The sequence below is a fragment of the Aulonocara stuartgranti genome (assembly GCF_965226115.1).
Source record: "Aulonocara stuartgranti genome assembly, chromosome: 3".
In the NCBI taxonomy this organism is placed as follows: domain Eukaryota; kingdom Metazoa; phylum Chordata; class Actinopteri; order Cichliformes; family Cichlidae; genus Aulonocara; species Aulonocara stuartgranti.
In genome coordinates this window covers 71,571,660-71,592,931 of record NC_138941.1, presented here as the reverse complement: position 1 = coordinate 71,592,931, position 21,272 = coordinate 71,571,660, and the positions used below count along the sequence as shown (strand labels likewise).

Sequence of the window (21,272 nt, the reverse complement as noted above, 5' to 3'; positions counted from 1 at the left end):
TTTTCTGCTTTTAAGAAAGGAGAATTCAAAAAACAGAGAGAGATGTGTGTTGATTAAGCAGTGATGATAATAATGAAAATGTCTTAGTTTGTCACTTTCAGGTGCAAAGCAGACCTGAATCAATTTTCCACATGCAGCGATCGGAAGAAAGTTATAGTTTAACATCATTGGAAACATGCAGGCCAAGTTTCTGGCTGACTTATTTATAGCACCATGTGTCTCTCAACCTCACAAGCGAGCTCTCACTCCTCCCTGAAGACAAGGAATGCAGCTCCAAAGAACAATAACATGGCAGATAAAGAGACAGCAGCAAAGTCCTGAGCAAAGAGTCCCAGCAAGCAGCAGCAGTGTGGACAAACAGCATCAGAGAAGAAGAGCAAACCCATCATCCTGCCTGATTGGATGAATGGCACTGTGTTTCCAACAAGCTGCAACTTCACTGTACATGTGAAGAAAACTTTTGAGGAGAACTGAGGAGACTGTTGGAGTTTGACGTTTGCCATCTCTGGAGAAAATGGCAAGAAGAGACAGTGGAACACAGGACGAAGCTGAAGGAGAACTGCCGGCTGTTGGACTGTTGAAGTGGGAGAGGACAACAGAGTGAGAGTAAGTGAAAACACAGAGGAATGCTGTTATTTAATCTGAGAAATCAAAAATTGGGTTAGCAAACCTGGGAAAAACAAAACTGACTGCTTAAGTTGGAAAATTGAGAAGGAGTCTGAAACACTGCAAAAAGAAACATACAAAATCACACACACAAGCAGAACATGCATTAACCCTACTAACACAAACACAAGAGAGCTCATGAAGATTAGACAACATCTTAAGCATGTGAGTCTGTTTATCATCTTGTCCAAATCATTTAGTGTGATGCAAAGACCAGTGGACTCATAGCACATCAGTTACAAAATGATCAAATAATAGCAGAGAAGTGTGTAGGAAAGGCAGCTTTAAGAACATACCCTGCTGGAGATGCAGCTCCACAGACATGCATTAAACCTGCCTAATAACACAAACACATATGCAATGAAAATTAGCTTGTTATCTCTCATCAGTGATAAAATAGTGTCAATTTAGCAGACACTTGTTATCAAATACTGAATTTATCCAATTCAAAAAAGTGACTCTCTAGGTTGCAGGACAACAGTTTAACTTTTGTGGGAAAAAAGATTCTGGTTTGACCAACCAGTGATCAGACAATAAATTTAGTTGTTGATATAGTAAATTGGGAGATGCTTGCTGCTTGATTGATGCAGCACAAGTAATTTACTGTATGAGGGAAATTCTATTTTTGTGATAACATTTTGAACATGCATTTCTGTTGTCCTGTCATCTTAGTGGGTTAATAACTGATATACAAATTATTGATCGTTCTTAGATTAATGAAAGGTGATTGAATTCTAGCACGAGTGAATGAGGTGTGTTGGAGTTTGTTGTGTGTTGAGTGGAGACTCTAAAACACTGAGTTTCCTGTTTTGATGTGCGAGTGAATCCTGTACCTAGATACACAACTCTGAATACGTCAGAACAAACTTCTTTTGTGAAGTGCATGACAACATGTCAATTCAATTCAATTCAATTCAATTTTATTTATATAGTGCCAAATCACAACAAAAGTCGCCTCAAGGTGCTTCATAGTTACAGAGAAAAACCCAACAATCATATGACCCCCTATGAGCAAGCACTTTGGCGACAGTGGGAAGGAAAAACTCCCTTTTAACAGGAAGAAACCTCCGGCAGAACCAGGCTCAGGGAGGGGCGGCCATCTGCTGCGACCGGTTGGGGTGAGAGAAGGAAGACAGGATAAAGACATGCTGTGGAAGAGAGACAGAGGTTAATAACAGATATGATTCAATGCAGAGAGGTCTATTAATACATAGTGAGTGAGAAAGGTGACTGGAAAGGAAAAACTCAATGCATCATGGGAATCCCCCGGCAGCCTACATCTATTGCAGCATAACTAAGGGAGGATTCAGGGTCACCTGGTCCAGCCCTAACTATATGCTTTAGCAAAAAGGAAAGTTTTAAGCCTAATCTTAAAAGTAGAGATAGTGTCTGTCTCCCGAATCCAAACTGGAAGCTGGTTCCACAGAAGAGGGGCCTGAAAACTGAAGGCTCTGCCTCCCATTCTACTTTTAAATACTCTAGGAACAACAAGTAAGCCTGCAGAGCGAGAGCGAAGTGCTCTAATAGGGTGATATGGTACTACAAGGTCATTAAGATAAGATGGGGCCTGATTATTTAAGACCTTGTATGTGAGGAGCAGGATTTTGAATTCAATTCTGGATTTAACAGGAAGCCAATGAAGGGAAGCCAAAACAGGAGAAATATGCTCTCTCTTTCTCGTCCCTCTCAGGATTCTTGCTGGAGCATTTTGGATTAGCTGAAGGCTTTTCAGCGAGTTTTTTGGACATCCTGATAATAATGAATTACAGTAGTCCAGCCTGGAAGTAATAAATGCATGAACTAGTTTTTCAGCATCACTCTGAGACAGGATATTTCTAATTTTAGAGATGTTGCGCAAATGGAAGAAAGCAGTCTTACATATTTGTTTAATATGAGCGTTGAAGGACATGTCCCGGTCAAAAATGACTCCAAGGTTCCTCACAGCGTTACTGGAGGCCAAGGTAATGCCATCCAGAATAAGAATCTGGTTAGATACCATATTTCTAAGATTTTCAGGGCCGAGTACAATAACCTCAGTTTCATCTGAATTAAGAAGCAGAAAGTTAGCGGCCATCCAGGTCTTTATGTCTTTAAGACATTCCTGCAGTTTAACTAATTGGTGTGTGTTATCTGGCTTTATGGACAGATAGAGCTGGGTGTCATCAGCATAGCAGTGAAAATGTATGCTATGTCTTCTAATGATACTGCCTAAGGGAAGCATGTATAATGTAAACAGAATTGGTCCTAGCACTGAACCCTGTGGAACTCCATAATTAACCTCAGTGTGTGAAGAGGACTCTCCATTTACATGCACAAATTGGAGTCTATTAGATAGATATGATACAAACCACTGCAGCGCAGTACCTGTAATACCTACAGCATGTTCTAATCGCTCTAATAGGATATTATGGTCAACAGTATCGAATGCTGCGCTAAGGTCTAGCAGGACAAGCACAGAGATGAGTCCACTGTCAGAGGCCATAAGAAGATCATTTGTAACCTTCACTAAAGCTGTTTCTGTGCTGTGATGAGCTCTGAAACCTGACTGAAACTCTTCAAATAAACCATTCCTCTCCAGATGATCTGTTAGCTGTTTGACAACTACTCTTTCAAGGATTTTTGATATGAAAGGAAGGTTGGAGATTGGCCTATAATTAGCTAAGACTGCTGGGTCTAGAGATGCTTTTTGAGTAAAGGTTTAACTACAGCCAGCTTGAAGGCCTGTGGTACATAGCCGATTATTAGAGATAGGTTGGTCATATTTAAGATCGAAGAATTAATTAATGGCAGGACTTCTTTGAGCAGTTTTGTAGGAATGGGGTCTAAAAGACACGTTGATGGTTTGGAGGAAGTAATTATTGAAGTTAACTCAGAAAGATCAATTGGAGAAAAAGAGTCTAACTTAACATCAATGGTACTAAGAGTAGCTGTAGATAATATTACATCTGTGGGATGATTATTGGTAATTTTTTCTCTAATGATAAAAATTTTATTTGTGAAGAAGTTCATGAAGTCATTACTAGTTAACGTTAAAGGGATGGTTGGCTCAAAAGAGCTCTGACTTTTTGTCAGCCTGGCTACAGTGCTGAAGAGAAACCTGGGGTTGTTCTTATTTTCTTCAATCAGTGATGAATAGTAAGATGTTCTGGCTTTGCGGAGGGCTTTCTTATAAAGCAGCAAACTATTTCTCCAGGCTAAATGATGATCCTCTAGATTTGTGACACGCCATTTCCTCTCCAGATTACGAGTCATCTGCTTTAGGGTACGTGTTTCAGAATTATACCACGGAGTCAGGTACTTCTGATTTGAGGCCTTAGTTTTCACGGGAGCTACAGTATCCAGAGTCGTACGTAGTGAGGAGGTGAAATTATTAACAAGATAATCGACCTCTGTTGGGGTAGCGTTCAGATAGCTGCTCTGCTCTGTGTTGGCACAGGGCATTGGAGATGATAACAGTGGGTGGATTATATTCTTAAACTTAGTTACAGCACTTTCAGAAAGACATCTACTTTGATAAAGTCTACTCTTCACCGCTGTGTAATCAATTATTGTAAATGTAAATGTTATCAGGAAATGATCAGACAGGAGAGGGTTTTCAGGAAACACTGTTAAATGTTCAGTTTCTATGCCATATGTTAAAACAAGATCTAGAGTGTGATTAAAGTGGTGGGTGGGTTCTTTTACATTTTGAGAGAAACCAATTGAGTCTAATAACAGATTAAATGCCATGTTGAGGCTGTCATTTTTAGCATCTACATGGATGTTAAAATCACCCACAATAATTATTTTATCTGAGCTCAGAATTAAATTAGATATAAAGTCTGAGAAATCAGACAGAAACTCTGTGTAAGGCCCAGGTGGACGATAGATGATAACAAGTAAGACTGGTTTCTGAGTTTTACAGCTGGGGTGGACAATGTTAAGCATCAGGCTTTCAAATGAATTAAAAGTCTGTCCTGGTCTTTCATTAATTAATAGGCTGCTGTGAAAAATTGCTGCCACACCGACCCCTCGGCCTGTGCTTCGAGATTTCTGGTAGTTAGAATGACTCGGGGGTGTTGATTCATTTAAACTAACATAATCATCCTGCTGCAACCAGGTTTCTGTAAGGCAGAGTAAATTGATTTGTTGATCAATTATTAAGTCATGTACTAACAGAGACTTGGAGGAGAGAGACCTAATATTTAATAATCCACATTTCACTGTTTTACTCTTTGGTTCAGATGTGGATACTGTATTGTTCTTTCTTTGTGATTGTTTATGTTTAAGTTGTTTGTTGCTGGTTTTTAGTTTGTTTTTTGTCTTTTTGGAAGCTGACACAGTCTCTATGGAGATGGGTTTTTGGGGAGGTAGCAGGAGGAGAGAAGCTGCAGATAGGCGTGTAAGACTGCAACTCTGCTTCCTGGTCCCAACTCTGGATAGTCATATTTTGGGGGGTTTAATAAATTTGTCCATATTTCTAGAAATGAGAGCTGCTCCATCCAAAGTGGGATGGATGCCGTCTCTCCTAACAAGACCAGGTTTCCTCCAGAAGGTTTGTCAATTATCTATGAAGCCCACATCGTTTCTGGGACACCACTCAGACAGCCAGAAATTTAAGGAGAACATGCGGCTAAACATGTCACTCCTGGTCTGATTGGGGAGGGGACCAGAGAAAACTACAGAGTCCGACATTGTTTTAGCAAAGTTACACACCGATTCAATATTGATTTTAGTGACCTCCGATTGGCGTAACCGGGTGTCATTACTGCCGACGTGAATTATGATTTTACTGAATTTACATTTACCCTTAGCCAGCAGTTTTAAATTTCCTTCAATGTCGCCTGCTCTGGCCCCTGGAAGACAATTGACTGTGGTTGCCGGTGTCTCTAGCTTCACATGTCTGAGAACAGAATCGCCAATTACCAGAGTTTGATCCCCGGCGGGTGTGTCGCCAAGTGGGGAAAAACGGTTAGACACATGAACGGGTTGGTGGTGTACCTAGGGCTTCTGTTTAGGACTATGCTTCCTCCTCACCGTGACCCAGCCGCCCTCTTGTCCCAGCTGCTTGGGATCTGCCGGGGAACAGCTAGCGGGGCCTACGCTATCTTCGGCTGCACCAGCTACAGGGGCCTGGCTAGCTATGGGTGAATGAAGGGTGCGAAGCCGAGTCTCCAATTCAGTAATCCTGGCCTCCAGCGCTGCAAATATGCTACATTTGTTACAGATATCATTACTGCTAAAGGAGGCAGAGGAGTAACTAAACATCTGACACAATGAGCAAGAAAGTGCAGGAGGAACAGGTGAAGTAGCCATGGTGCTAATGAGTCGGCTACGAGCTAAGCTACGCTAGCGAGACAGTACAGAGACAGTGAGTGAATACTTTGGCTATAAATTAGGTAGTGAGTACACAGAAAGTGTGCTTCGGATGAAGCACGTGAAGATTATACTATGAAAGAAGAATGTATTTAAAAGTTGTTAATTAAATTGCTAAGCAAATAAGCTACTCAGAAACACCACTGTGTTTGAGCAGAGTGAGCGAACACCAAGTGACAGCGCCACTATATCACCAATTATGTTAAGAAAAATGACACATTAACTACTACAAAACTCTGACCTTTGTGGGAATGCTTGGAGCAGACTAACATGTGAGCTGGAGTGTTCTGAGACGTTATATTTGGTATATCCAGACGATCCGTCGGCTCTTACTTCGGAAACATGGCTTAAAAAATTTCTCTTCAATGACGTAATCTGATAAAAAAAAAACGATCTCTTTACCCGTCGGCTTCCCGTGGCTGTCATGCGACCGGCTATTGCAGTTAATAATACAACAGCTTCTTGCCATTTTTGGGGTTTCTTTTTATCGCTGTGTAACTGAGTTCAATTGAAAGCCTGCGTGCGCTAGTACCTCTTGCCACAAGTTCCCAGAATCCTTTGCGGTTTTACCCCTGAATGACGTCACATTTCCAATCTTTATCCTGGTGGGCCGGTCTCTAGTCAAAATGCCCAGGCCGATTTTTTGTCCCAGTCCAGCCTTGATCGTGGGACAAACACTTATAAACTACTTAAACTGCACTTTGTTATGCTTATTCAGCAACTGTAATATTGTGTACAAATGAAACGTACCATATTGGCCAAATCCACAGCACACTAATAGATCCAAATCAACCCCTTCCAATGAATAGAAAACATCATTTTTAAATACAAAATGTAGCTTCCAAGACTAGACTTTGTTAATTGATTCAAAATGTCTTATCTCAGCCCCCAACAGGCAATCCTGTGCTGAAGAGTTTTCAAAGACACTTAGATCTGTTTGCATGTTCTAAAGATGTTGCTTCTGCAGGTTTGTCAGTTTGTCCGTCAGTTCGCCTGCAAACATGGTGTTAACTCTGTCAGCTGTTTAACACCTGCTGCTGAATCAGAAAACATGACCACATTACCTGCTGATGGTCTGAGACTGGACAATCACATTATTCAGTAATCAATACCAGGTGTTATGGAGAACACACACAGTTTGTCAGTGTTGTGTAAGTTTATCTCTTTAACTCAACAAATGAGCTGACTGAGAATTTCATCCAGAAAAACAATGTTTCAGTGATTAAGAAATAAAGTGGTGACTCCACGACAACCACCTCAAACATAAACCTGTTGTTTGTTCCTCTGTGTGAGATGATGTTACTGAGCAGGCAGGTGTTGAACAGGTGAACACCATGTATGCAGGTAAACTCAAACATACATTCAGCTGCTTGGTGCTGTCAGAAGGAAAATGTCAGCTTTTGATTTAAATCACAGGTTAGAGTCCAGCCAGAGGGATGCTGTTGTTTATCTGTAAAAAAAAATTATCTAAACCTGATGATGTCGCAAACTGGACACAAACACAAAATGTCAAACACATCTGGAAGAGGGAAACAAACCTAACCTGTGGTTATAAAAATATATATATATATATATTTTTTTTTTTAAAAACAGCGCACCTGGATGCCAAGTACCAAGCTTACTGCTTTGTGTGTAATTTCTAAAATACAAAATCTTACCAAGTATATTTGACTTTTTTCTAGTCACAATAATTTCATCACACACAAAATAAGACAAAATCAGTTCAAGAGTAACATTTCAGTAAAATATCGGCATTTGTTTTTAGATTGGAAAATTTTCACTTGTTCCATTAACAGATTTTTTCACTTAACACAAGATATTTTTGCTTGAAATAAGTGAAAAAATTTGAAGTCTAAGACTGGATGTTGAGCCTCTCACTTCTTGCCAGATGTGGCCAAGGGGGCTTCAATCTCCCTCTGCTCCATGTCATCAGACAACTCAAGAATATCCTGCCAATAATCCGTAGTTTTCCCACCATGGAGCCAGCCACACCTGAGGAGTAATCACACCCACCTGTTGCTGAACAGACTCATCGGGAGAGCTACTTAACAGCGTTGCGAAGGTTCAGTCAACGCTGGATTTTTGTGAGAAACTCAGTCAGTGTAGTGAAAGTGTGTTTGCTGCTTGTTTGAGTTATACTCACTGCAGGGTCTGTTGTTTCAGTAGAATCGTAGAAACGGTTGGAGTGAACTGAACATGTTTGTATATTGACACACCAAAGGGAGCAGAAACATTCACCATGGACAGCGGGAGAAGTCATGGCAAAGGAGCGGGGAACGAGCACACGAAGAGAGCATTTACTCTCCAGCCCTGGTGTCACAGGAAAACCACACACAGACACACACGAGCTGTGCTCGTGTAACCAGGGCGGGCTGAGATTATGTACATGTCAAAGGATCCAAAGGTTTTAAGTGACAAACATGATTTTTTCCTCTGGTTTTGGACTGAGTTGGTTTCTCTTCATGCTGAAACTCCTCAGTTTTCACAAACTGAGGAGGAGTTTTCACATTTACACACCTTCACTTATGAGGCTGCTGTGCAGAGGTGCTGCTTTGTTAACACAAACTAATGGGGGTGAATATCTGTGTGCTGGCTAAAAGGAGGTCAGAGGATCTTCACAAGTTTGCGTGTGAGGATCCATCGTGTATGCTGGACCTCTGTAGTACCATCTGCTGAGGACCACGATAGTAACAAGTACTAGGTGTATTAACTGTAACTCCCTCCAGAAAAACGGACACAAGGCGTTCTTGATTTTTACTGGCATTTATTGCACACAGGTGCCACCAACGATGCCGTGAGAACTGTACAAACAACATAAAATAATCAATTTCCACAGTATATTGTTCTCATAGAGATTAAACAATAAGCACATTATTAAACAACATAAAACACTCACAATTTGACCTTTACAAAATGTTGACAAATTACACGTGACCAGTGTTGGTCAAGTTACTTGAAAAAAGTAATCAGTAACTAATTACTGATTACTCCCCCAAAAAAGTAATCCCGTTACTTTACTGATTACTTATTTTCAAAAGTAATTAATTACTTAGTTACTTAGTTACTTTTTAAAAACACGATTTACAACCTGAAGAGGTGATAAAGCGATAGATCTTTCAGCCCAATTCTACTTTTTCTACATAATCCATCATACAAAATGTAATCAAATGGAAAAGTCTCTTTTTTAACTTGTTTTATCAGTTTTAATCTTTTAACTTTATGCATCAAGCAAAAATATAATTATATGCAACATTTTCTGACTTGAATAAATTAGTTTAACATTTAAACCTATTTTCTGCACATTCCAGCACATAAAATAAAATATTTTTTGTGTTTACACTCACTCTTTCCAATAGATGCAAGTAAAACACAGCAGAAAGTCAAAGACTCAGCGGTCCTTTTGCTCTATTTTCACCTGTAGCCTAAAGCAGGAGCAGGGAAGGCGGAGGTTTACCCTGGTGCAGGTGTGCTGCGGTCAGTTGAAGAATCCGCGAGTTTCTCTGTGAGTTTCCCATTACGTCGTTGCGCACTCGGTGCTTGCTTGGAAGTTTAGGGGTTTTTTTCGCTGTAAAAAGTTTTCTTCCCACGCACAACGGACGCTAATGTTTTTGTCACTTCTTATGGAATCAAACTCGATATAAGGTCAGTACTTCCACGCTTTAAACGCTGCACGCTCATACTCTCTCCCACAATCGATACATGATCCACTGTTGATCTGCACACAGCTGTTGTCACTAACGGCGCACTTGCTTATGTCACTGTCATGAGACATTCTCGCAAAAAAATCACGGTTTTAGTAACGCAGTAACGCAGCGTTCCTACGGGAAAGTAACGGTAATCTAATTACCAATTTTGCAATAGTAATCCCTTACTTTACTCGTTACTTGAAAAAAGTAATCAGATTACAGTAACGCGTTACAAGTAACGGAATGGTTTATTTGAAGAGTTTCAGTCAGGTTTCAGAGCTCATCACAGCACCGAAACAGCTTTAGTGAAGGTTACAAATGATCTTCTTATGGCCTCTGATAGTGGACTCATCTCTGTGCTTGTCCTGCTAGACCTTAGTGCAGCATTCGATACTGTCGACCATAATATCCTATAATAATAATAATGATAATGGATTACATTTATATAGCACTTTTTGAGACCCTCAAAGCGCTTAACAATGCCACTATTCATTCACTCTCACATTCACACACTGGTGGGGGCAGCTACGGTTGTAGCCACAGCTGTCCTGGGGCAGACTGACAGAAGCGAGGCTGCCATATCGCGCCATCGGCCCCTCTGGCCAACACCAGAAGGTGGTAGGTGATAACGTCTTAATACTTACAGTATACATGGGATACATGGAACCCACATTGGGCCCACAGATTATGAAGATTTTTATTATTACTTATTTCTGCAGTTAGTGTAAAATTCATAGTAAATCATAATCAAAGTCTAGCACTCAGCTGCACAGGATACTCAGAGTTCTCAGGAGGCCTAAAGCAGGCTACAGCCAGAGGCTGTGTCAATCAAACGATAGGAAATGTTTTGAGAAGTACAAAAGATTCACAAAAGGTGAAATTAGTCATTCTTTGTTTTTCACACTGTGCTGCGTTGATGATATGTGACTTGTCTCTGCTTGTGTGGTATTTCATAATGCGATGCATCAAATGGGTGGAGAAAGTAAAACTAGAAAACTGAATAAACACCATGGCCGAAGAGGATTTGGAGAAACTCAACGCGAGTTGAGACAAGAACACATTGACAAGTCCGGGTGTGGAGACGAAATTCTACTCGGTAGAGTTTAAAGAAATTGTAAGTTTCCCTTCTTTCTTCATTTGACTTATTATAGATTATTGATGAGAGGAGACAAACATTTTATTTTTAAAAAAAGTCATCGAATGACTATTTGAATTGTTTCAAAACAGAAACTGTGTGGTTTTTTTCTGTGAACGCAACTGTTGTGTTTTTACTGAACCAGTCTGTAATCTTTTGCTGGCTAATTTCAGCTTAGTTTTAGTAGAAACCTGCTGCTCCCTAGTTAATTCTGATAGACTCACAGCTGTAACTGTGAAGAGCATGTGTGATCATATTCTGGGAGTGACAGCAACAGAATAGCTAGTTCATCATGTTTTCTGCCTGTTGGGGATGTTTGTTGTTTTGATCTCCTTTTGGATTTGTGGATTTTGTGATGTGGACCCTTTTCTATCAACAACAATACAGCTAATAACCAGTAGTAGGTAGTTTCCAGTTTCATTTCATGTCGTGTTTATACATTAGGGTTTTGTACCACCTGCTTTCAAAGAGTTATGTGGTTTTATTGTAATATCTGATCTGTCTTGCCTCTGAAATTTGCCCTCAATACAGTAAAAATGACTAGAGATCAAAACCAGACTACTGAGACTAAAACTAACAAAAAGTAAACTGAATTGAAATAAAATAAACAAAATAAGGAAAAACCAGATTAGAAAATATAATATGATAATAACTCTTGTCAACAAACAGAAATTCTTTTTGATTAATAAATAAAAACATGAAGCCTCTAGCTGTGAACCGTTGATGTAAAAGTGTACTTCTATATTTCTTGTTAAACATGGTTACAGCTTTGATGTTCAAAGACACACCCTGTAAACCGAATGTACAGTCCAAACTTGTACTCAGATTTAACCAACCATCACTTTCTGCTGGGCTTTGCTCAGACAAATACAACATGCACACACAAACACTGACGTGCATGTTGCTGCTATATACAGTTTTCCTCAGGACAAAGTTGGTCTCCTGTAGCTGCAGCTTATAAAAATCCATGTTATACAGTTTCTTCTGTGTAATAAATATATACATTTTTTTAAAGTATTGAAAGATATAAGTATTTTTCAGATGAGCAGCTGATTTATTTTAATTGTAATACCTGAATTAATGTACTTTAATCTAGCCTCTGACACTGTAAATACAATAATAATTAATAAAGATGGAAACTAATAGAAACTAAACAAAAACTATTTATTTTCAAAAACAAAAAAAGACAAAAAATTGAAATGAGCAAATTCATTTCAGTTCAGAGGCACCTGAACTTCCGAGACACACTGAGCATGTGCAAAGGCTCGGCAAAGCGAGACAATGCCAGCCTTTGACATGTTTGAGAAACTAGTCAGCAACGGTTGGTAAAACATACTTTTTAGAAAATATTTACTTAGACCTAAACTTCTGGTCTCAGATTTGCTTAAAAACCTTTCATCTAATTAGAAATCCCAGTCTTCAATTAATTCAATACAAAATATTACATAGAGTGCACTATACAGGTCATCGGATGTTCAAGATGGGCTTCACGTCTACCAACAACTGCTCACACTGCCAAACCAATTCACCGGACAATTATATCCATGCTCTTTGGTTCTGTCCACCAGTTCAGAAGTTTTGGCGCGAGATATGTGCCACCGGTGCGTCGAGCCACCTGGGGGGGCTCTTCAACTGGTGGGGGAGATTGACACATCTTGCAGGAGCTTCCCGCTTTTCAGGAACTCTCTCTGGAGAAGGGGGAGATACAGGAGAGGTGGAGGAAGATCTCTGATAGGTTTGTAACATAAACCTATTCGCTGGAACGTTAAGGACAATCTGCTACGCAGCAAAAGCAAGACTCAAGGCACCAAAGTTCTCTGGTTACTCATGCATGAAGGAGACCTGGCTGGAGCCAAGCGTCGTTCCACCACTTGACCACTGTCAGACTCTCAGCCAGGTTTCCCCACAGCACTCCTTTTATTGTGGTTACATGAATATGCATAGGGTCATTAACATATAACATCTTACATAGGTATACATGTGAACAAAGAATACTGTGTGTGTGTGTGTGTGTGTGTGTGTGTGTGTGTGTGTGTGTGTGTGTCAAAGGTCATATAACAACATGAAAGCACGAAGGCAATCATCCTTGGTCAGGAAGAGGGTAGACTAGACCCCCCCGGTAAGGAAGTCCAGCAGTTCATCTAAACAGAAAAGCACTTAGACTAAAACAAATGTAGCTACGTTAATCCTACCATAAAACAATAAAACAAGATGCGACCTCTTCCCATGCCCCCAAGATGCAGGTGTGCATTCCAGTGTGGAATACACACCAAGCCTCTGTAGCCTGTTAAAGATCACACAACTTATCACTACACAATTGATTATACACCTCTAAGCATATATGATTAAATGTTTCCTAATACAAATGACAATAATAAAATCTAAACCCAACAATCTCAGCCTGGGCGTCTATTGTCTTATGTAGTCTGGAAGATGAGTGGATGGTGGGGTGGGTGCAGTTTTCTCTGTGGTGGGGTTGGGTGGACTGTCTCAGCAGCGCCTCCCTGCCCCACAGAGCCCGGGAGGCGCTGCTGCACTGGGCCCCGGTCTGGATGGGCCCCATCCAGACCGGGAGTATGGGGGTGCCTACTGGGGTCAGCGGGGGAGCTGGCCCCAGGGAGGGGTCACTTGCCCCTCCCTTCCTTCCCTCCCCATCTCCAGCTGCCTCCCTCTTCCCGCTCCACCACAACCACCCACACATGCAGGGCCTTGGAGTAGGGGTATGTCACCAGGGTGCAGAGGAGGCTACCCCCCCCCCCCCCCCCCCCTCTGTCCCCTTCTGGCTGCCTCTGCCTCAATTTTATCTCACAACTTAGACATTCACATTACTCACACTCTCACATACATATAGGATCTTGGGGGTGGGCACGATACACGGAGTCCAAGTTACCATCAGGGTGTACACCTCACCCCTCGCGTGGTTGCCCACCTCTCAATTTTAAATACATGTAGACATTGAGGGCTAGCAGGAGGGACTATGCGCTTACCTGCTGCTCTCTGGCAGGTAGCTCCATGCCCTCCTGGGTTTTAAATGCACCTTAGAACGCACATGCATCAACACTACAATGAGCAGGTGGAGGGAGGTTTGGAGTCTTCTCTCACCCCCGTTATCTGGGGCCTGCTGGAGCGGGGGGGCTAGGAGGAGGAGTTGGCCGTCCGACTGCGGTCTGGAGTGTGGGGCCTCCCTGCTGCTGCGGAGTCGGGGCGGTCTGCCTCTCCCACCTGGGTCTGGGTGCAGTTCCCCCCTCCAGGGGCAAGGGTACCTAGACCCGGTTCGTAGAGTACGCTTTGGGAGTGTGATTGTGTGTACAGCGTCTCTTTATGTCTGTCTCCACGTTGGTTGAGTGTGGAGTAAGTGCATATGAGAGCATGAGGGTGGGAATGGATGTTTTTATCTGTGTGTGCCTGTATGTCTGTGTCTATATGTCAGGTTGGGTATCAGACGCCACCTCTCTGGGGACATCTCAGGCCCTCCAAGGTTTGGAGGCCTATCTCCCCCCACCACCACTTCCCCTGCCAATGGCGGACTCCCTCAGACATCGGTGCGTTGGTGGTTCTTTGTGTCTGGGGATGGGCGTCCAGGTACACACCGGCTCACTCCTTGGCGGCCGCTTATCGGGGCCTGGATCCTGGGGCTCGCTCGGGCCACTTCGGAGGTGGGGTGCCCCCGGCCTCTCGGCCTGGGGCTCGGTCACTCAGGCACAGCTGGCTGCCGGCAGAGCTCGCGGGCGCGTCACTGCAACTCCCCCTGGCTTCTGCTCCGCGGCTGCTGAGTGAGCCCTCATCTGGGACTCTCCTCAGCTCTTTCTGGGACAGTGGCGCGGCTGCCCCTCTGTTGGTCTTCCTTGGTCTCTTGTGTTCTGGGGGCCTCTGGATGTCTGGAGTTTTGATCTCCTCCATACCTGCTTCATGCCCTGGAGGACGGGGCTGTGGACCCCCCACACCCTCTAGCAGATCATTACATGAAGGAACCTTTTAACAAAACAAGCGCGTCCATGCTCACAGGTGTACACACGGGTTATCACACCCACAAACTACACCCTTTTTGGCTCCTACCTCAAAGCACACTGTGTTCTGTTGATCTTATGTGCTGCACAATAATGTTTAATATTTAGTATTTACTGTCATATTCCCATATATCATTGTGATGTTGTTTATTCTATTACTCTTGTTTTCTTCTGCTTGTTTTCTTTTTTCTTTCTCAACAGGTGATCCAGGTGATCGATATATGCATTTTTTTTTCTTTTTCTGCCCATTCTGTTGGTTTTTGTTTTTTTGCCCTTCTCCCCTGTCCCTCTTCTCAGCTCTTTCTCTTTCTTTCTCCCCTTCTTTCCCCCAGTCAAGTCTGTCCCGTATTCAGCAAGTGAAAATAAAATAAACAATAAAAGGTGAATCAAATGGACCATTACGGCAAGGCTGGGATGGTCAATTTGGTAAAGTAAAACCGTTGGGCATCTTTCTTTGCCTTTAGACAATAATTCTGATGGCAAAAGAGCCAAACGGGACAGGCAAAAAAAAAAAAAAAAAAAAAAAAAAAAGAGAGTCAGGAGATGAACAGGAAGCACCTGGCGTGGAGACAAGGAGAATGTTCTTTTCTCATTTGTCACAAGTCGTTAACAGAACATTTGTGGTTTTTATAACTTATGCATGTAATGACGCAAGAGGGGGCATCAGAAAACATACCCTGATGCTATAAAGACAACTGCTGGTGTATTTTTGGGCGGAGATCTACAGCTGAGGTTTTGCAGTGTTCATCTCCCCACGCGTGTGTTCATTAAATCATTGTTTTACCCAACCCTCTGGACTTGGTGTTGTTGTGTACTTCATCCTCAATATTTGAACACTTAACACTACAAACCCCAAACACGCTAAACGTCACAAATCTCACATCTCAAAACTCTCTCTCTCTCTCTCTTTTTCTGCTGTCTCTCTCTCTCTCTCTCTCTCTCTCTCTCTCTCTCGCTGTCACTCCTAAAACTTCCCCCTCTTCCTAAACAGCCAAATGTCATGTTGCCATATCATTTTTTGATTGGTCGACATGGTGCATTTCTCCACCAACACGAATGGGCTGTTTTTTCTTTTTTTGCTCATAAGCAGAGAGGTCTCGCTGCGCTGTCCTTAGACAGTAAACGTGACGAAACTATTGAGGAAAAACAGGCGTGTATATTGTTTATCATGACTCTAGTTTTACGTAGCCTATCAATACAATTTAAAAACTGGTATATATCACCTTGTTGCTTTGTCATCTTAAAGCGGTCGTGTGATTGGCTTACCACGACTACTTTATTCTTCCTCAGTCAAACCGCATTTTCTTGCAATGGTAAGGGCGTTATAAGGATAGGAATAGTAACAGTTAAATTACTCGTTACTGAAAAAAGTCACGCCATTATTCCCATCACTGGACATCAGTAATAATTCTTCAAATATATTCATCAGTGTTTGAGCAGTTATAATATCAGGAACATGTCACATGACACACCTTAAACATCATGTGATCCACTCTCAGTCTGCACTTTCATTCATGACTTCAACAGGTTGAAATGAGCTTTGAAGAAACATTCAGTGAAATAAATCTTTCATCACAGGATTCATGTGAGCACCAGATGAACTTTACAAAGAATCACTGGATTTATCTTCTGTTTCAGATCAACTTTGATTGCTTAGAGTCATCTTAAGTCCGTTCGTTCTAACGTCTCACTCACTGACATCTTGTATGATTTAAGATCCCTACTGTTCCCCATTCCTCACAAGTTTTCATGCCTTCACACGTCAGCATATGAACTTTGCCGTGACTCAGAGTCAGTCTGAGCAGTCAGACAACATATTTGTATATCAGCACATGAAGGTGTGGCCCTCTCACACTCTTTAGGTGGAATCCCACCTCCTTCCAGGAAGCTCACCCCTGTGTCAGTTTTAATGTCCAGGTGTGGAGTGGAACCTGTTGTTGGTGTGTGCGTTTGAAAAAAGATGTAAGTTTGCATTGTTTCTTCCTTTAATAGTTTGACTGTTTGTTTCTGCTCTGTGATGTTTGGACCTGATGTTCAGCTCTTATTTCAGGACAGACATTGATCACTCTTGTGTTTTAAGACAAATCCACATGATTATAGATTATTGACCAGCCAGAATCCACACTGGTTATCAGTCAGTATCTCTGCGCTGAAACAATTGTTAGTGTGACAAATAAAATCAATCTGTATAAAACTTTACTAATCAGTGTCTGATGCGTCTAATCAGTCATCTCTGATTGATTACTGATCTTCCCTGTAACTGGAAACTGCAAGAAGAAAACAAACAAATCCGTTTTTTTGACAGTCGATTAAGATTTCAGATTTTACTGAACAGATGGGGAAGAAACAAAAGAAACCAAAGCAGCACCAGCTCAGCGTTTCCTTAAAAAAGCCAATCAGAAGTAAATAGATTTTTTCACAAACACCATGAACATTACCTAATGGTAATAATATCTGCATGTGGAGGATGCAACTTGAGTCATTCAGTTTGTTTGTTTCTTTTTTCTTTCCTTGATCAGTGGATTTGAGTCTGAGTTTTCTTTTACTGTTTGAAGCTTTTGATCACTATTGGTCAGTGCATGGTGTTTTGTGTTTCTCTGTGTGCTGCCCTTCATTGAAGTCTTTTGATTTTTTTGTTAAACACTTAGAACTTTGTTCCTTTTTAACTGTTTTCAGTCTGAGCGAAGGCTCGCTTGAGTTTGTTGTCCTGATTTTGGCCACAAACCTCTGACAGCTAATGCCAATCTTATGCTATATACATTTATTGTCTCTAATGGTACATTTAGATGAGTTGAATAATGAAACTGATACATGTTCAAATTCTTTTTGTAATGAAGCGTTCTTAGTCAATACCTGACTTTAAACATACTTTAATGAGTAAAATAAGCCTCAAACACATTTATATAGTTTCCTCGATAACTAAAGAATTTCAAGGTGTAAACTGCAGAACCAAACCCTGATACTTGTTTAATCTTTTTTTTTAATTAATCACAGATAAACTGTTTAAAAGAAAAAGTTGTTAGTTGATATATGTTCCTTATTGAATTCTATTTCTTGGATCAGACCAGTCATTCTTTTTACAGAATAATGAACTGACCGAGAGTGCTCAGTAGCCAGTTCATTATTTAATAAAAATAAATATTTTCTCTTTTAGAGACGATATACTCATGTAAAGGTTTACATCTATCTTTGTTAATCCACAAAACCACATAAGAAGCACATCTAATCACAAATGAACATTAATCAGTTCTGATTATCTCTAACCGGCATATCAAAGTCCTTAATATATCAGACACTCTGTGAACTGAGTCTGTGTCCAGTCTTTTGGAAATGTTAAGTAGTTAAGATCTGAACCACTTTGGACAAGATCATCTGACACTTGTTAGAAGATCAAGTCTGAGACTTCGTGGTGCTGCTGGTAACCAGAGGTGAGGACCTACAGAGGACCAAAGCATTTATTAATAAAAACAGAAGAATAGTGTTAAAAACCAAAGAAACAGTGTAAAATAACGTTTTAATAACTTGGCTAAAGTTCCCACACAGACACTCAGACACAAGGAAGTGTCCTGGTAAACATTGCTCTGTTGAAAGCTGATGATTGAGGCGTTACAGAAACTGATGGAACTGAGCATAACAGGAAGTGAGGCAGTCATTTATTTTACATAAAGAAAATCTGATATATGATCTCAGTTGAAGTCTAAATTGTAAAGTGTACAGTTTACCTTCAATTATGCATGGTACATAGCATGTTGTTACTGTTGATGCTTCACAAAGCTCAGGTATGCTGCAAACTGAAACTATGCTGCATGCCATTACCAGTTTTTCTAGTTTTGTGGTAGAAACTTCCGTGAACACTGTTTCTGTGACTTAAAACACTTAACATCATACATCACACCTCTGTTTCTGATGAATATGATGTAAGACAGAGCAGAGAATAATACTGAATTTAATGACCAGCTCACTTCTTCCGACCGGAAGTGTTTAGGAATCTTTATATCATTTTATACCCTAGGTTTTTTCACATAGTTCACTGTACCAGACTCGCAGCTGGACCAACGAGGCTGGGCGCGTCCGCCATTTCCTTTCACTGTGTGTGATCAGAGTCCTGGAATCAGACTAAACACACTGAATATGACCTTGGCTTGGCCTTTGTTCCACAGTAACTGCTGTCAGACTAACTGTTACTTAGTTAGCTTAGCTAGCAGAGCAGCTAAGCTAACTAAGTAACAGTTAGCTTCCAGAGTTCATACTAAGAGTATGAACTCTGGAAGCAGTCAGCTTGGTCCTGGGCATTGTTACTGAAGTAAGGCTGCTCTCTGCCATTTCTGCAGCCATGTTTGACCTACTGCTTTGTTGAACTACAGTAATAGAGGAATTTGGAGGCTGAACTCGACTGTGTGACACTTTTTGTAGTGAACTGATGAAAGCTGCGTCTCAGATTGAGTGGATGTTAGTCCAACACAGCAAACATGACCTTTGCAGCTCTCAGTTGATGTGCACATGAATGATTTGTGTTTCCTCTGCAGGTGAAGGTAGAAAGTGTGTGTGAGCGGATGTGAATTGAGCAGCATGGATCAGTGTGAGGACAGAGAGGAGGGAGTCCCTCCCTCTAAAACCACTCTGTGTGGGGAACATGAGAGCCAGACCAAAGCTCAGAGGTGAGATGACCATCTCTAACTGTCCATGACTCTTCTACATGTCAAAGCTCAGCACTCACATCACTGCTCCATCATTATTCACAGGAACCAGCCCGGACCTCCACCCAGCTCTGTGTCCTGTAAGAGTGATGGGTCTAAAGATGCAATCATATATTTTAAAGGCCAGCAGGCGTCTGTTGCAGAGAGGTGAGCTGTTAGTAACATGAACTCTTTGATGTCAGTTTGGTGTCTGATTTAAATGAAATTCTTGATGTTGTTTCCTGGTCAAAAATATTCAATAAGCGAGGAATTCATTATACAACTTTTGATCATCATTTACGTCCAGTTGAGAATGAATCTGTGCACTCGCATATCAAATGAACTGAAATCAGTAGTGTGATCTCCAGTCTTGATATAAGGAATGAGAGAACTGACAGCTGTTATTTTAATCAGCCTGTCTCAGTTGTTTTAACTCTCAATATCACAAAGAAATGTGGTAACATCTGGACTGATGAGTTTACTGTCAGCATTTTAATCGCTAGTTTAAAGGCTGTAGGTAGCAGCCATTGCTCTAACACTGTATAAATGTAACGGGGCTCAGTGCCGCTTCTAATAGTCTGAGCTGCTTCCAGCTTTATTTGTGAAGAGCACAGCAGCTTACAAAACACGTTATTACACGGAGTTATTACACATTTTCATAAGCTAAGATGACCTTAACGGGGCTACGTACGGTCATGTTAGCATTAGCCACGTCAGCACGTTACCTTCAATAGGTGGTCAGACTGAGTAAAGAGGTGCACAGTCAGAGGTTCAGTTCTCCTTTTCACTACAGGGTCCCTTCATTCTTCACATATCCGTGTCGAGCCGAGTGTAAATCCCGAGGCAGCAAGGTCTTTGTACAAGCACACACGCTTCTTAGCAGGGCAAAGATATCAACACAAACAGCAGCATAGAAAAATCTAGGCAGACAGCTTGTGTCTGTCCAACCAATCCGAGAGCTCCTTACATCTCCCGGTGTGGCTAATTTGCATTGCAGCAGGATTTTTCAAATGAAGTTGCTAATCCAGCTGCTAATCCAAATGTTAATTCCTGAGCTAATCTGTGAGCAAACAGCAAAGGGAAATGGATTTTGAAATGAGGAGTGGAATCGCCATTTTAAAAAGCATTTTGAAAAGCATTTTGAAAATCACATTATTAAATTGGAATTCAAAAATGAATTTACAAATGCAGAATTTATTCTACAATTCATTATTTAAGCACAGAATTCTTTATTTTGATGCGCATGGCATCGAAATAAGCCCATTCCCCTCCAATACCATATTGGAGGGGAATGGGTTTTTTTTCAAGCTCTGTTTTAACCTTGCAACCATACAAATTAGAGTGTAATAGACCAGTGTAAACTTGCTAGATATGCAATAGACAGATAATATTTTTGTTTGGGCTGAGTTTTATAGAATCTGTGGAATTGTGTCGTTGGAAATGTGGGACAGGACTGAGCATATAAATAAATGAAGCGATATCTCACATTTATCCCAAGATGACTGAGCGACCTAAATAAACTAAACATACATGTTTACATGACTTCCCATATCATTCCACCAAGTAGAAATTGCATCATCATATTTTTTAAGTTACACTCTATTATAAATTTAACATGTGTCATTGTCCTGGGTCTGTGACCCAGCGCTTTGAGTTTATTGTTATTATTTTTCTAGTTTATTCTGATTTTGTATTAGTTCTTTGTGTTTGGTTGTCGTGTATTATCCCTACCTGTGTCTCCCTCTGT

General features: G+C 41.1%; 2 protein-coding genes across 2 annotated transcripts in view; one reads left to right on the top strand and one right to left on the bottom strand.

Annotated features, from left to right (window-relative positions):
• LOC309703676 (uncharacterized protein) overlaps positions 1-21,272 on the bottom strand; it is a 61,890-nt gene that overhangs the window by 3,733 nt on the left and 36,885 nt on the right. The gene's annotated exons all lie outside the window — the stretch shown is intronic.
• LOC309703475 (protein NLRC3-like) overlaps positions 16,751-21,272 on the top strand; it is a 37,614-nt gene continuing 33,092 nt past the window's right edge. Inside the window, exons 1-3 of the mRNA XM_082528329.1 lie at positions 16,751-16,811; positions 19,376-19,507; positions 19,592-19,693. Of these exons, the coding sequence (XP_082384455.1) occupies positions 19,419-19,507; positions 19,592-19,693 (191 nt within the window). The 5' untranslated portion in view covers positions 16,751-16,811; positions 19,376-19,418. The remainder of the gene's footprint in view (positions 16,812-19,375; positions 19,508-19,591; positions 19,694-21,272) is intronic.